General features: G+C 40.7%; 1 protein-coding gene and 1 non-coding gene across 6 annotated transcripts in view; both read left to right on the top strand.

Annotated features, from left to right (window-relative positions):
- Window positions 1-14369, top strand: part of LOC116048249 (cytoplasmic dynein 2 heavy chain 1) — a 112650-nt gene that overhangs the window by 67840 nt on the left and 30441 nt on the right. For all 5 annotated transcript variants that reach the window (XM_031297228.2, XM_031297227.2, XM_031297229.2 and 2 more), the window contains 3 exons: window positions 5757-5917; window positions 6952-7077; window positions 11702-11812. In XM_031297228.2, the coding sequence (XP_031153088.1) occupies window positions 5757-5917; window positions 6952-7077; window positions 11702-11812 (398 nt within the window). The remainder of the gene's footprint in view (window positions 1-5756; window positions 5918-6951; window positions 7078-11701; window positions 11813-14369) is intronic.
- On the top strand, window positions 14147-14220 carry trnat-agu. The gene has a single exon. It is a non-coding gene; the product is annotated as a tRNA-Thr (tRNA).

The raw sequence follows: 14369 nt of genomic DNA, 5'->3' as shown, positions 1-14369 counted from the left end.
TATGGCGGGAGGAGTGATGGTGAGATGGCGAACAGGTGTGCACAATCAGCTGGCTGGCGCAGGCAGGAGGGGAGGGGGGGAAACAGAGAGACACAGAGAGGCAGGGCCGACACAGAAACTGACAGGAGAGCATAACAGAAAATAGCAAAAAGAAAACGACACGGAAACTCACAGCCGAGAGGGCATAATGGAAAACAGAAATAACAAATAGAAAACAAAACAGAAAACTCACAGCCATCACAAATATCACAAATATCAACCTTTGTAACAGCTTACATAACACCACATTTATAATATAAAGGTTTCAGTTTTAGTATGTTGATACAGTTTTGTATGTTGATTAAAAGAACATACTTTTATTTCCTTTACTCTCTGGTACTGCACCTGCCTTTGTCAGTCATACAGTATACCAAATAAACACATGCATTTTAAAAGGCCTTACTGGATGTGTTAACCTTGGGAAAATCTCTGTGCTTTGGACGTCAGCATCTTTGTCATATGAATATTCATTAATGAATAAACAACTCAAGGCCAAACATTTCTTATTTTAATGAGAAAACCCACCCCAAAATAGAATTCATATTTTGCTGTTCCAATAGTTTTTGACAGTAAAGTAAACCTGTACGAGTTTATGATGTCATCAGCTGGCTAATAGTGCCCCAGTGATATTAAGTCATTTTGTAGGCTCAGTTTAGGTTTGAGCCTACAACCAAATTAGTGTTATTCGAATATTGAGTTTGCAGCTTAAGTAGAAAATATAGCCACATCCCAGTAAAATCACATTTGATGCTGTTGTAGTGACCTAGGATTGCTTCCATTGATCATTTTCTATGGAGCAGCTTCAGGATGTGTCTCTAGTTTTTTTTAACTATATTATTACTTTGCTGATCTACATGAGGAAAGCCCACATCAAATTTATATTCACAAGATAAATCTGAGCTGTATAATATTACAGGAATAACTGTAGCATTTATCGGTCCCTTTGGAATTAATTTTAATAAAATGCTCCATGTGAGGCTTGAACTCACAACCTTCAGATTATGAAACTGACATGCTGCCTACTGCACCAACAAGGCCACAAAAGGGGCTGCAGTCATGGAAAGGAATGTTAATGCTTTGTGTCATGATCTAGCACTAAAGCTGTGGAGTGCAGGTTGAAGGAAACAAGATGAATAGAACAGAACTACAACAACAAAAATGTTAATACAGTGCATGTGGTAGTTGAACAGCGACAGCAACAAAACAAAGATGTGCGTTAGAGATGTTGGACTGAGAGGAGCTCTAGGGCAATCACAGATTCACAACCAATGATGAAGCACCACTGAGTTAATGGTGATGTCGTGGTAACATTTTCAAATAAATACCTACTTTTGGCAGTATGTAATTTGTGTCTCCACAATTCTATGTCATTGTGAGGTGATACGTTTTTACAAGAAAACTGCCCCATGATTCTTACATTTCTGATATCAGATTAATGTTTCTCATTCTTATACAAATCTATTAACAATCCCAACATATGTGCCATGTATCTCACCCAATGTTTATTTGTCATCTGATTTCAAAACACCTGCCCTGTGTGAGACTCGAGACTTATGACTGACACGCGGCCTACTGTGCCAACGAGGCTTAAAAATTGGTACATTGTGATTCATAATAGTTTGCATATACATATTTTCACAGTACATTACATTACTTTTACAATGAGACCTGGAAAATGAGTAGACATGTCACAGTTGCAACTATTTCACTTGTACTGTCAAGGCATTATTTATGTGTGCAGCTTTGGAGTCTAAGACAAATTTCCCTAAGGGGACAATAAAGTATATTGTATCGTATCATGTAGCTTAACTTGTTTTCATAAAACTAAATTACCCATGTTTTTTGAAAATGATTGGCTGTAATTTTAGTGTAGTATTTATTCTAAACTCTCAAATTATTTTACAAATGTTGTTAATAGGACATTCAATAGAGCCCCATCCGAAAAGAAGTGGTTACAAAAAAGAATGGAAGGGAGAAGATAGACGGAGAGGGAGAGAGCACTTTGGTGAGCCAGAATATTCTGACTGCCTTGTTTCCGACTGATAGCAAAAGCTCTATTGACTGAAACTCCGTGTCAGCTGTTGTGCAGCTGCTCCAGAGTGCTAATAATAATACTTGCTCATTGAGGGGCACACTGCATACTTTGTGTGTGCCTATTTCAGTGTTTGTGGGTGTCCATCAACCCATCTCTCCATCTTTGAAGGTGTGTATTATATTTGCACAACTGCGCAGTAACTTTCTCCGTTCATTCTTTCTTAAAACACCTGCCCCGTGTGAGACTCAAACTCACTGTCTTCAGACTGATGCGCCGCCTACAGCGCCAGCGAAGGTGTAAGAGCTTTTGTCAAATATGGAAAAAGTGAAACAATAACCATTCAGGATGACACTCCAACCTTAGTGTGTGTGACAATGTGTTTGTCTAGGTGTCTTTGTTATACATCTCGTCTATATGCACTCCTGAGTTTGTGGGAACAAACAACCCATCTCTCTAAGATCTCCAATTCTTTGAAGGTATGTGTCTGTGTTTCCATTTGAGCTAATTCTCCAAAAGTATAAGTTTTTTTGTGTCTTTATTCTTGAAAACACAGACTTACCCTATCCTAATAGAGAGATAGCTCCTTGAACGCCAAGGGAACCCATTGACTAAAGCTGCAGACACACTGACCAGACGGCCGACCCTCGGCAGAAAAAGCAGTTGGACTGATCAGTCTCCCCGGGTTGGTCAAAAAAGTGCCTCGGAACACACCAAAGCGACGAGACGTAATACGTCTCCATAACTGCAGGCAGCGCTAATCTGTATTGTCGCCCAAAAATGAAAACCGGCAGTTGATTGGACGAACGCGTCACGTGGGTCTTAGCCTGACAAGCCAGACCCACATCAAGATGTTGGGTCTGGGAACTCACCATTGACAGAGCTCAATCCGAGGGGCGGGATAAACAGTTGTCTTTCAAATTCCCTCTGCAGACAATAGGATAGTGCTACAACCAACCAGAGCAACGAAGAAGGCAGCGAAGCTAGTTGATAGATTAAACTTTTGCCGTATCTGCAAAACTCAGCAAAACTCTGAACACATCTTCCTTTTTCAAGAATGATTTCAGTGCCGTTCTCTGTTCTTTTCTCAAAGAAAAGCTTAACTCCAAGTCTTCCAGAAGACCGCTGTTCCCAGCAGCAGCAGCAGCCATAAGCCCGCCCACCGACTCTATACACGATGTGATTGACCTGACTAGAGTTTGGTTTTTCCAGCTCGCAAGCCAACAGAGAGTGCCTAGACCCCCCTGGCTGCAAATTAAATTTGCTGCCGCTAGGGTGTGTCTAGATTTCTAGGCTACGTGGGTCTGGTTTCTCCGGAAATTCAAAGACAGACTGTCATGGCGGCTTGTTCAGAATACGCTCTCATATTGTACTAAAATAGTTCACCGAAACGTGTTTCTGAAAGCATTTTAAGCGAGAAATATGCCATGCAGTTGCTGAATCTTTCTTCATTTCAGATCGACAAAGGTCAGTTTAAAAGATTTTCGTCAGATTTTGAGAGACTCTAATCACGCTCATTCTGCTCCCCGTTTCCGGGTTAGCACTCTACCAATCAGATGGGTCATTTGAGTCCGACTGTCGGCAGTGCCCGCCCCGCCGATTATACATGTCAAATCGGCCGAAATGAAGGCCGACGGCCCCTCGGACGGACGACGGCACGGACCACACCGAACAGACTTGAGTCACTGACCTCCCCAGACTGTCCAACGGCCGATTATCGGCTTGGTGTGTCTCCGGCTTAAGGTGTAGTGTACAAGTGCATGATGTGAGTGTGTGTCTGAATGAGAGAGCGAGAGAGAGACAGACAGATACAAAAAAGAACAGAAGAGAAGAAGATTTTGTGTGTATGTGTTTTTGGCAGTAAATCAGTATGCTAATGAGGCATGGTCTGTAATCCTCTTACAGCTAATCTCACTCAATCCCCCCAGTCCAGGCCTGGGCACTGCTCACGCACCCAGGCATGCCTGGGTGAACACAACCACACACACACACACACACACACACACACACACACACTTGCTCGCTGCTCACTCACTGGCATGCTCTCTATTTTTCAAAATACAAACCCTGTTTCACATATGCATAAAATGCATATCTCTCTCTCTTTCAGCTTTTTTTATCAATCATACAGCTAAAAAGACACCCTTTTTTGTTTTAACAATCTGGATTTAAATGCAAATGTATTCTGTCAGTGTTTGTAAGGTCAAGTGTTGTGTGCAACCAAGTGTCTGCTGATTAATTCTTTGCCATTCAGTGTTTGTAGTCTTTGTAGGCTCCTCTTTGCCCTGATTGTGTGTCATTAAAGCCAAGGTGAACTCTGCTATTCGCAGACAGAGGATGCTGGTCTGCAGCACGAATACTGATTACCTGCCCATGTCAAAGGAAGTTATGTATGTATTTGTGCACGCGCATGTTCTGTAAATGCTCCCTTTTTTTTTTGCAGTTGGACATCACAAGCCATGTGGTCAGATGACTGTTTTTCTTAGTGTTGCCATGGTGATGCAGCAAAAGGTCGCTCTGTGATGTTCTCTACCAAGACCTTGTGCGTGTGCATGGATGTGTACTTCTAGTGCAGCAGATTTCATTTGGCAGCAGACACCAAACGAATGTTCAGGCTGGGAAAGTCGTCTCAACCAGAAAAGACAGCACTGTGTGTGTGTGTGTGTGTGTGTGTGTGTGTGTGTGTGTGTGTGTGTGTGTGTGTGTGTGTGTGTGTGTGTGTGTGCGTGTGTGCGTGCTTGTCTGTGTCAGTGTGGGAGAGAGAGAGACAATGAGAAAAGAAAACAGACAGAGAGAAGTGTGTGTATTTGTTTGTATATGTGGCCTTTATTCAACAGTGGCGCGCATGTGCACGCACACATACATATGCATGTGTGTGTGTCTGAAAGAGATATCTGCTGATACATGTGCGAATAACTTCACAGCAGAATTTCTTACATAGCCACTCATACTGTGTGAGCCTATATCGCTGCTTGTGTTTCACTATTAACCCGTATCTGATATGTCATTCATAATATTACAGCTGGATTAGAGCCTAATGCTCAGTGAGGAAACTCACACATGCAGCCACACACACACACACACACACACACACACACACACACACACACACACTTAGGCACATACACAAAGAGCCTGCCTTCTCGACACCAGGGAGCTGATAAGGCATTCTTCTGCTACGTGTGGTGAATACTGCTGCATACCTAGTAATCTGTATGCACAGCACATCACGCTCCTAATTTCTCTCACTCTGTCTCTTCCTCTTCTGCCCTCTCTCTCTTTCTCCATCAACGCCTCCCTTCTGCTGTCCCTCTTCTGCTTTTTTTTTTCTTTTCCCCAACCTCCCTTCCCCTTCACCCCCCTTTAGGCACTGTCAACCTCTCCCTATTCATGTCCACCCTCTGTCTCCCTGTAATCGTTTCCCTCTTGATTTGTGTGTTTCCTTTCCTATCTACTCTCACCAAATGCCCATTTGCTTCTACTTACTAACATTTAGCACCATTTCTTGTTTCCTGCTGTTTTTTGCCTTTTATCTGTCACATCCTGGTGTACCCTCTCTGCGCAGTTTATCTAGTCACTATGACTTTGAGTGGCATATCACCTTTAAATACGATGTTGAAACACTCTTTACAGATCTGTCTTTCACACCCTTCATTCTCTTCCTATCTCCATCTCTTCTCTGCAGGTATGAAAGAGCTCTCTCCCCCTCCTCTGAACCTGCGCCGTCTCTACACTGAGACATTGGAATGGGAGCCAGTGTTGATCATCATCTCTCCAGGGGCAGACCCGTCCCAGGAGCTTGCAGAACTAGCAGCAGAAACCGTGGGCAGGGACAACTATCATGAGGTAGAGAGTAACATAATTAGAGAAGTCATAGCAGATTAGCAAGTGCCATGAAATATTTTCAACAGAATACCAAGATCAGGTCTACAGAATAGTATATTGTGCACCTAAACAGGGAAAATGAAAATGCTACAGCTTGTTAAATGTTGTATTGAAACATAGTTTTGAGGCATAGCTCATGGTAATGTTCTGCCTGCGGAGTTCATCAATTGTAATACATTTCAAGACAGCAAGATGTCTGAGAAAACTGGCCTTGCATTTGATACTCCTACACACCTGCAGTTATTCAACATGTGATTAATACAACTATTTAAAACAATGCTGGTATTATTGTATCTTTTTGTAATCATCAACAAATTCACTGAGACCAAAACCCACAAAGAAATGTATCTTACAAACAGCCTAAAACAGCCAAAAGCCTAAAACTCGGTAGCGTCTGCCCCCGCGCCATAGAACTCCACTATTGAAAACATATAACGAGTCATTCCATTGTTTAGCGTGACAAGTTCCTTCATTACAGTTTGAGTTGTATTTTCAAAGGATTTTTTCGCTCATCCTTCAAATTACTGTGACAAGATCGCTTGCCAAGTTAGAAAATATAGCTAATATGTGTATTATCCAAGAATATTCAAATAATTAACAGAAAAACATATTTTTACTATATTCATTGTAGCTACAACTAATTATATTTGCTCACAAACCCATATACGGGGCACTAAAGATGTACAGGCTGCGTTCCACTCATATGGGTGCTACATATAACATTACTCCAAGTCAAATCAGTTACATATAAATCAAATTAGTTATGAGTTACTAGCATCAATGTGTGAATACTATTAATAAATATCACATTGGTAAACCCACTTTGCAAGTATTTCATTTACGTTTCTCCTGCTGAGGAGAGAGACAAATTCACATATTGAATCCGATTATCTGCCTCCTAACTTCTGAGAAATTACAATTTAGAATCAAATTTTCCATCCCACTGCTTCTGTTTCTCACCACCTACTACCTCCCCCACTACTCTGTCTGTCTAGATCTCCATGGGTCAGGGGCAGGCTGATGTGGCCTTAGCTACACTCAGAGAATGTTCTCGAAATGGAGACTGGCTTTGCCTGAAAAACCTTCACCTTGTCACTATATGGCTACCGCTCCTGGAAAAAGTAAGTACTCTGTGTGTGTGTGTGTGTGTGTGTGTGTGTGTGTGTGTGTGTGTGTGTGGTATAGCTTTAGGGACAGGTGTTAAAGTGCTCATATTATGGTCATTTTCAGGTTCATAATTGTATTTAGAGGTTATATCAGAATAGGTTTACATGGTTTAATTTTCAAAAAACACCATATTTTTGTCGTACTGCACATTGCTGCAGCTCCTCTTTTCACCCTGTGTGTTGAGCTCTCTGTTTTAGCTACAGAGTGAGGCATCTCACTTCTGTTCCATCTTTGTTGGGAGTCGAACATGTGCAGTACACAGGTAAGAACTACCAGCCAGTCAGAAGCAGAGTATAAGTGTGTGCCACGCTAGCAGCTAGGCGAGCATTATTGTAACGTGTGTTACAAAGTGACGCACGTTTGTCACGGAAACAATAGAGCTGTTTGGAGCAGTTTGTGAACAGTGTTTTCTGTTGGAGATGGTAAGTGCCTTTGGGGTGGACTTTGGGCTTTTTCACTTTGTAAACCTATAACATGCACAAAAAAGATATATAACACAATAAAGGAAAGGGAAAAAGCCAAAAAGCATAATAATATGAGCACTTTAACATTTAGCTGTGAATGTGTGTGTGATTTTTGTTTTTCTCTGTAGTTTGTGGTTTTTGTTTAAAGCAGCCATATTATGCTCATTTTCAGGTTCATAATTGTATTTTAAGGTTGTACCAGAATAGGTTTACATGGTTTAATTTTCAAAAAACACCATATTTTTGTTGTACTGCACCGCTCTCTCTCACTGCTGCAGATCCTCTTTTCACCTGGTCTCTCTTTTAGCTACAGAGTGAGACCTCTTTTCTTCTTCTTCTTCTGTACTATCTTTGATTGCACTGCACATGTGCAGTAGCTCAGATGTAGATCATGTCAGCTAGCTAGCTCCATAGACAGTAAAAGAAAGGCTGTTTCTACAACTTCGGTCAGTTACAAGGCAGGATTAGCTGGGAGACTTCTAAATGAGGGCGCACATGGAAGTAGTTCTTTTGTAGATTATGGTGAACTTGTGTGTGTTGTAGCAGTGCTTTGCTATTGAGAACGAGGTAGCATGCTAGCGTTAGCATGCTAATGCTAACGCTACGAGCTAATGGTTGCGGTTAGCCAGCTCGTTTCGGCTTGTGACATCACAAGCCGTGCTGATTTTGAACAGCTCACCCAGAGACTGAAGGCAGGACACATTCAGAAACCGTATCTCACTCTAAACAGCATGGATGGATTTTTTTCAAAGTTTGTATGTGTGTGGAAGCACCAGAGACACAACATAACACCCCAAATCCCAGAAAAAGTGATTTTTTCATAATATGGGCACTTTAAGAGGGGTTGTTTAAAAATAGTAAATTTTTGGACAATAGCATCTGACAAGGACCCTTATTGATCAATTCAGGTTACTCTACAAGGATTCTGTATATTTATATCTAATGTTACAAGGCTAAAGCTAACCTGGGCTCGTTGAACAACAAAATACAGCTACTAAAGACTAACCTAGCTCATAACATTAATGGTTATTGGTCTCCTCTGCCTGCGTGATGCATTTAACGTGAGAATGAGACCTATGCTTGCCTGGATGTGTGTATACTTTCCTACCTAAGAGGGGTTGTGCAGTGTTAAACTGACTCACCCAGCCGCTGTTTCGTCTCATGTTCCGAAACCAGGCCTGCTACCGTCACCAGCCGCCGTCATCTTCGCGCACGACAGACTCCCAGTTGTTGAATTCTCTGCCAGCCCGCTCTCCGTGTTGTTAGTTCAGGTTTTAAAAGGTGTATTTACAAATAGTAATAGTAAATATAATAGTAAATACTTCAACAGTCTTTTCCGTGTGGTACTAGCGCATGGTTTTCAGCGTCAGCTTGTCATCCATAGTGCTCATGTTGCTCATCCTGTATGTTTTTATTATTGTGTACATGTGCTTGTGTGTCACATTACAGTAAGTGGTAGTTAATATGTGTCTTCCACTTGCTTTGTGTTTATTTGTGTCTGTGTGCTTTTCCTGGGATTCTGTTTAGTGCTGTGTCACTGTAGCAGGTCATATCTCAGTTGGAGGCACAGCTGTTGGCAGTGATTGGCCTATGCCTGCGTGTGTTCCCTTATCTGTGTGTGAGTGAGAGCGTGTTTGTGTTTTTTGTGTGACTTAAACCACAGATCTCCTCTTCTACTTTTGTCCTTATACCTTCCACTCACCTCACCTCTCTCTCTTCTCTCTTCCTAGTATTTAATTTTGTATTTGTTTTCACCTCTACATCCCGGCTACATCCCACATTTTCTTAACACTTCTCTTGTCCCCCCTCATATTGCATAACAAAAACTCTCTTTCTGTCTGTCCCTCTTCTTCTTACTGTTTCATTGTCTCACTCTTTGGCCAGAAACCAATGAGGTTGCGGTCTCAGCAGTCAAGCTTGAAATGAAAAACTGACGCAACAAGGGGAATGAGGGAGGCAGTGAGCATAGGAAAAAAAAAATGAAGACACAGTGGATGTAAAAGGAGGGAAGTTGGGAAAGTCTCAGCAGGCAGGTGGAAATTCTACCAAGAGAGGGCTTTGTTTTAGTATCTGTTTCTGTATCTGTGTCCATCTGCTCAGTCTTACTGTACCTCTCAATGTAGTTTCAAAATTTTCTGGCTTCTTTTTGCCATCTGTCTCTCTAGTCATTCCCTCCTTCACTAAACCAGTTGGCTAGTTAGAGAGAGGAGAAGGAGGAAAGAGAGACAGCGAAGGAATGCGGTCAGTGTTGATAATTGAAGTTGGCAGTGCAGATGTCCTCTCATCCCTGTTTATTCATATTCTTCCACTTGCTCCCTTGTTTTCATTCTTTTATTTTTCACATCAACCACTCCATCATCTATCTTTCAATCTATCTATCAGTCTATCACTCTAAATGTATTTATGTCTGCCAATCACAATATAATGAAATAATGACATATTTTGATGCAGAGTTTTGTATCACAGTAACTAAATGAAATACTGTCCAGAATCACATATATTGTGATATAATCATTATTAATGGTCAAATCACTGTGATAGGATTATATCAGGAGTTACTGTATCTAATCTCTAGTATGCAGATACAACTTTCCTTCAGCAAAACATTGTGTATGTGTTAGTATCTATTTGCGTATGAGTGGTGTGTCTTTCACACTCTTTGCATCTGAACTATATGGATATATTCTAACAAAGAAAGGTTTTGATGTAAAATCAATTTGAACTTTCTCTCCCACTCTGTCCTTTCTCTGTATCTACCAATCCTTTTCTTCTTTGTCAGTGCATCTTCTCACAATACTATAATTTGTTCAAGAGGAATTTTGGTTGACAGCACATCAGACACACACACACACACACACACACACACACACACACTCCTTGAGAGACAGATAAGTTTCCTTCGAGGGTTGTCAGTTCCTGTGTATTTTGATTTTTTTGTGATCATGTGTGCTTCCACAAGAATGAGTTAGGTTTCAAATGATGCAGAAACACATTGATTACAGTTCTGTGTGTGTGTGTGTGTGTGTGTGTGTGTGTGTGTGTGTGTGTGTGTGTGTGTGTGTGTGTGTGTGTGTGTGTGTGTGTGTGCGTGCTTGCGTGTGAGTACCCAATCAGACCCTAAGGTGCAAGCATGCTATTTTTAACCACAAGTCTTGAGACAGATAGAGAGTGGGGAAGGAATGTAAAACGAGAAGTGAGAGAAAGATAGCTGTACATTGAGATGAAGAGACAATGATGGAGACAGAGAAAAGAAGAGCTGCAGAGAGAGAGAGAGAGAGAGAGAGAGAGAGAGAGAGAGAGAAATATATTTTGAAGTGAGGTGAATGGTTTATCGTTGTGGAGAATCTGTCATTGTGCAATGACTCTAATGGAGAAAGAATTACATTAAAAAACAACAAATACTATAATGGCTATCCTCCTTATATTATTTAGTATTTACTCTATTTTCTGATGTAAACAGGATCCCCGTGCAAAACAGAGTTAACAGCTCTCATTGGACCACACTGTATAAATACAGTTTGAGTGAATATACCACATATCCTTACAAAGATAAAAACTTGACGAAAGGTTTTACAAGGGAAAAAAACTATTGTTTTAAGTGGGGTTTTAGTTGCAACTCACAGTTGCTTAAATATCAATTTACAGATTCAAAGTTATTACTCTACTCTTGTGTGAACTTTGTGGTTTGCACTTTTACCTCACATCAAGAAGGTCCTCCAGCTGGCTGGGGTCTGCATTTGTTTATATATTGGGATAAACTCCAGCATTTGCCACCATAAACAAGATAAGCAGTTTAGAAAATGGATGGACATGTGTGGTACAGTGTCTGATCAATGTGTGCAATCAAAGGATCAAGTCTTTTAGTGTTCCAATTAATGAGTTTTATGCTTTTAAATACTACACACTATGTGTGTGTGTGTGTGTGTGTGTGTGTGTGTGTGTGTGTGTGTGTGTGTGTGTGTTTGTGTTTGCATGTGGAAATGAAGACCTCAGCTAAGAGCTGTATCTACAGACAGAGACTACTGCAAAAGTAGTCTGGTCTCATATAACTCTCCTGTGATGATCTCTTAATGTGTTCAATGTGTCTAATGTGTGTACTGTCCTTCCTCCACAGGAGTTAAATGTGCTACATCCTAAAGCAGACTTCCGTCTCTGGCTGACAGCTGAAGTTCACCCCAGATTTCCTCCCATACTGCTGCAGTCCAGCCTCAAGATCACTTACGAGGTACTGACACACACACACACACACACACACACACACACACACACACACACACATTCACCACCACACATACAGGCATAGAAACAATAACACCATAATAATCCTACAGTAGCTTACAATGAAGTTTATGTTGGGTAGCATTGACCCAACTCACCTTTACACACAAACATGGACCTTACACATTTGTGTAGGCACACTGCACAAATGCTCATTATCCGTATTGGTTTAGTCTCATATACAGTGTTGAAACTATACAGTGTTGAAACTTTCAATTTCCCAAACATAGACTGTTGATCTCTGTGAATCTCTACAGAATCCTGTCACGTTTGTCTGAGCCCCAGTGGGCCATGTTACTAGGGTGCATACTCACACAGTGTAGGATGTGTATAAGGGCTGTGTTTGTTTCAAATGTCATGTGTATTCATGGTAATGTGTGTGTCTTTTATCCTCTATATATTGGCTACAAATGCAATGCAGCCACATATACTGTACATGTATATGGAGATGCAGAAGCCTGCAGCTTGTGTGTTAGTGATGCGTGTTTTAGTGCTCAGTGTGTTTCTGGGAGTCATGCTCAAGGGGTTAGCTGCTTCGGCAGCCAAGCATGCTGCACAAACAGCCTCTCTCTCTTTTTCGCTCTCTCTGTCTCTCTCTCTCTGTCTCTGCCTGTCTGTCTATTTTTTCTGACTCTTTCTGTCTCTCTGAGAGAGACACACACACACACACACACACACACACACACACACACACACACACACACACACACACACACACACTATTTTATGGGCAAATGTATTGATATACTTTGTATTTATGCACACTCATCCTGAACACATCCCTAGAGAAGTTACTGTAATACTGTATATCATTTCTGGACTGCAGAACAAGTGTCAGAGCCAATAAGTCAAACCAAAAATAAATAGTATACATACAAACTGATACTCATAGCTTTTGTTTTTGCTAGTGTGATTGTTTTAGGATTATACAGAGCTGATCTGCCAGACTGGTGCTGGAGCTGATCCATGTGAAATATAATCTGTTGTAGTAGTAGTATTACTAGTAACACAGTACATGTGAACTTACAGTATATGACATTGCATGCCACAACCAACACACACACACACACACACACACACACACACACACACACACACACACACACACACACACACCATGACTTATTTTCCACACTAACCCCCTTATCTACAACCCACTTTTCAAAAATGGCTAGAACACAAGACTTCAGTGTAGCAAAATCAAATTTTCCAAGCTACAGTCTAAACTGTTGTATCCCAGTGACTATAGCTCCTCCACCAAACCCTGAACACCTAACCCCACACTCAACTCCCCTTTGCAGTTTAATGTTGAAGCTTCAGAAAGTGAATATGTTTAGTGCCTTGTATTAGACTTACAGTGCAAACCAACAGCTCAAACATAGAGCAAATATTGAATTATACAAATGTATTTTCAATGAAAATACACAGAACCAGAAGGCAGTAGCTCAATGTAAGAATAAAAAATATCAAAAGGCTAATTTAATAGTTAGTGTCCAAAAGGAGAGTTAACATAATACTTGGTGTGAATAAAAGCTCACGATGTACCTTCAGTGATGCACATGGGGAAATTGTTCTGCTGCAGCAGAAATGAGTAAAATTCAGACTGACTGTGGATGTCCAATGTAAAAAAGTAAGCATCTTGCAAATACACTTATATCTACTGAACATATGTAGTGATTTTGCCAATTTTGGCCAATTTAGTAAATGTGCATTACTGGTTGTGTGTGTTATCAAAACCTCCAGATGGAGGTACCAAATGTTCAGCAAAGCTGATGATGTGTGAACTGATGTCAATGTATGCTTATCTACATACACTTTATACACACCCAAGCAGTACTTCATGCAGACTGTTTTCTGACAATTTATGCTTATTTTTTTCTATTCTAAAAAGAACATAATGTTGTGAAATGTACAGACAATTGTTCACAGATTCAATATGTGCTGACTAATGTAGAGAATATACCAACTAAAGTACAGTATACCATTGGAACATAGGTGGTAATGGCTATTGGGTGTCCAACACTGACCAAACTATGTTTTTTTTCAGTTAAGACTCTTGTTGTAATTATAAAACTTTAGAATCTAGATCTGTAAAAGCTTTTGTGTCTAGGTAGTATCCTCTTTACTTTTTTTAACAAACATTCTGATAACCAGTCTTGCATTCTTAATAGGACATACAGTACATATCCATACATTTGCTCTACAAACCTGTTTGTGAATGTATTGCAAATGTATAGGGGACAGCCAATTTCCCTAATCTTTCTACATTTGCCAGCCACTAGGCGCTGTGGCTTAGTTGGTTAAAGCGCCTGTCTAGTAAACAGGAGATCCTGGGTTCGAATCCCAGCAGTGCCTTTTTGTTTTGGTCCCATATCTCCTTACCATGCAGCATATATGTCTTGCACACATGTTCAATGTCTCCATATTCCTTGCCATTTTTCTGTGCTTGTATGACAGGACTATGTTTGGACCTTGCAATCTGAAGTCGCATTGAACATTTGAAT

This window comes from Sander lucioperca, chromosome 5 (assembly GCF_008315115.2).
Source record: "Sander lucioperca isolate FBNREF2018 chromosome 5, SLUC_FBN_1.2, whole genome shotgun sequence".
In the NCBI taxonomy this organism is placed as follows: domain Eukaryota; kingdom Metazoa; phylum Chordata; class Actinopteri; order Perciformes; family Percidae; genus Sander; species Sander lucioperca.
The sequence above is the reverse complement of the archived record's forward strand: the minus strand, read 5'-3'. Positions and strand labels throughout refer to the sequence as shown.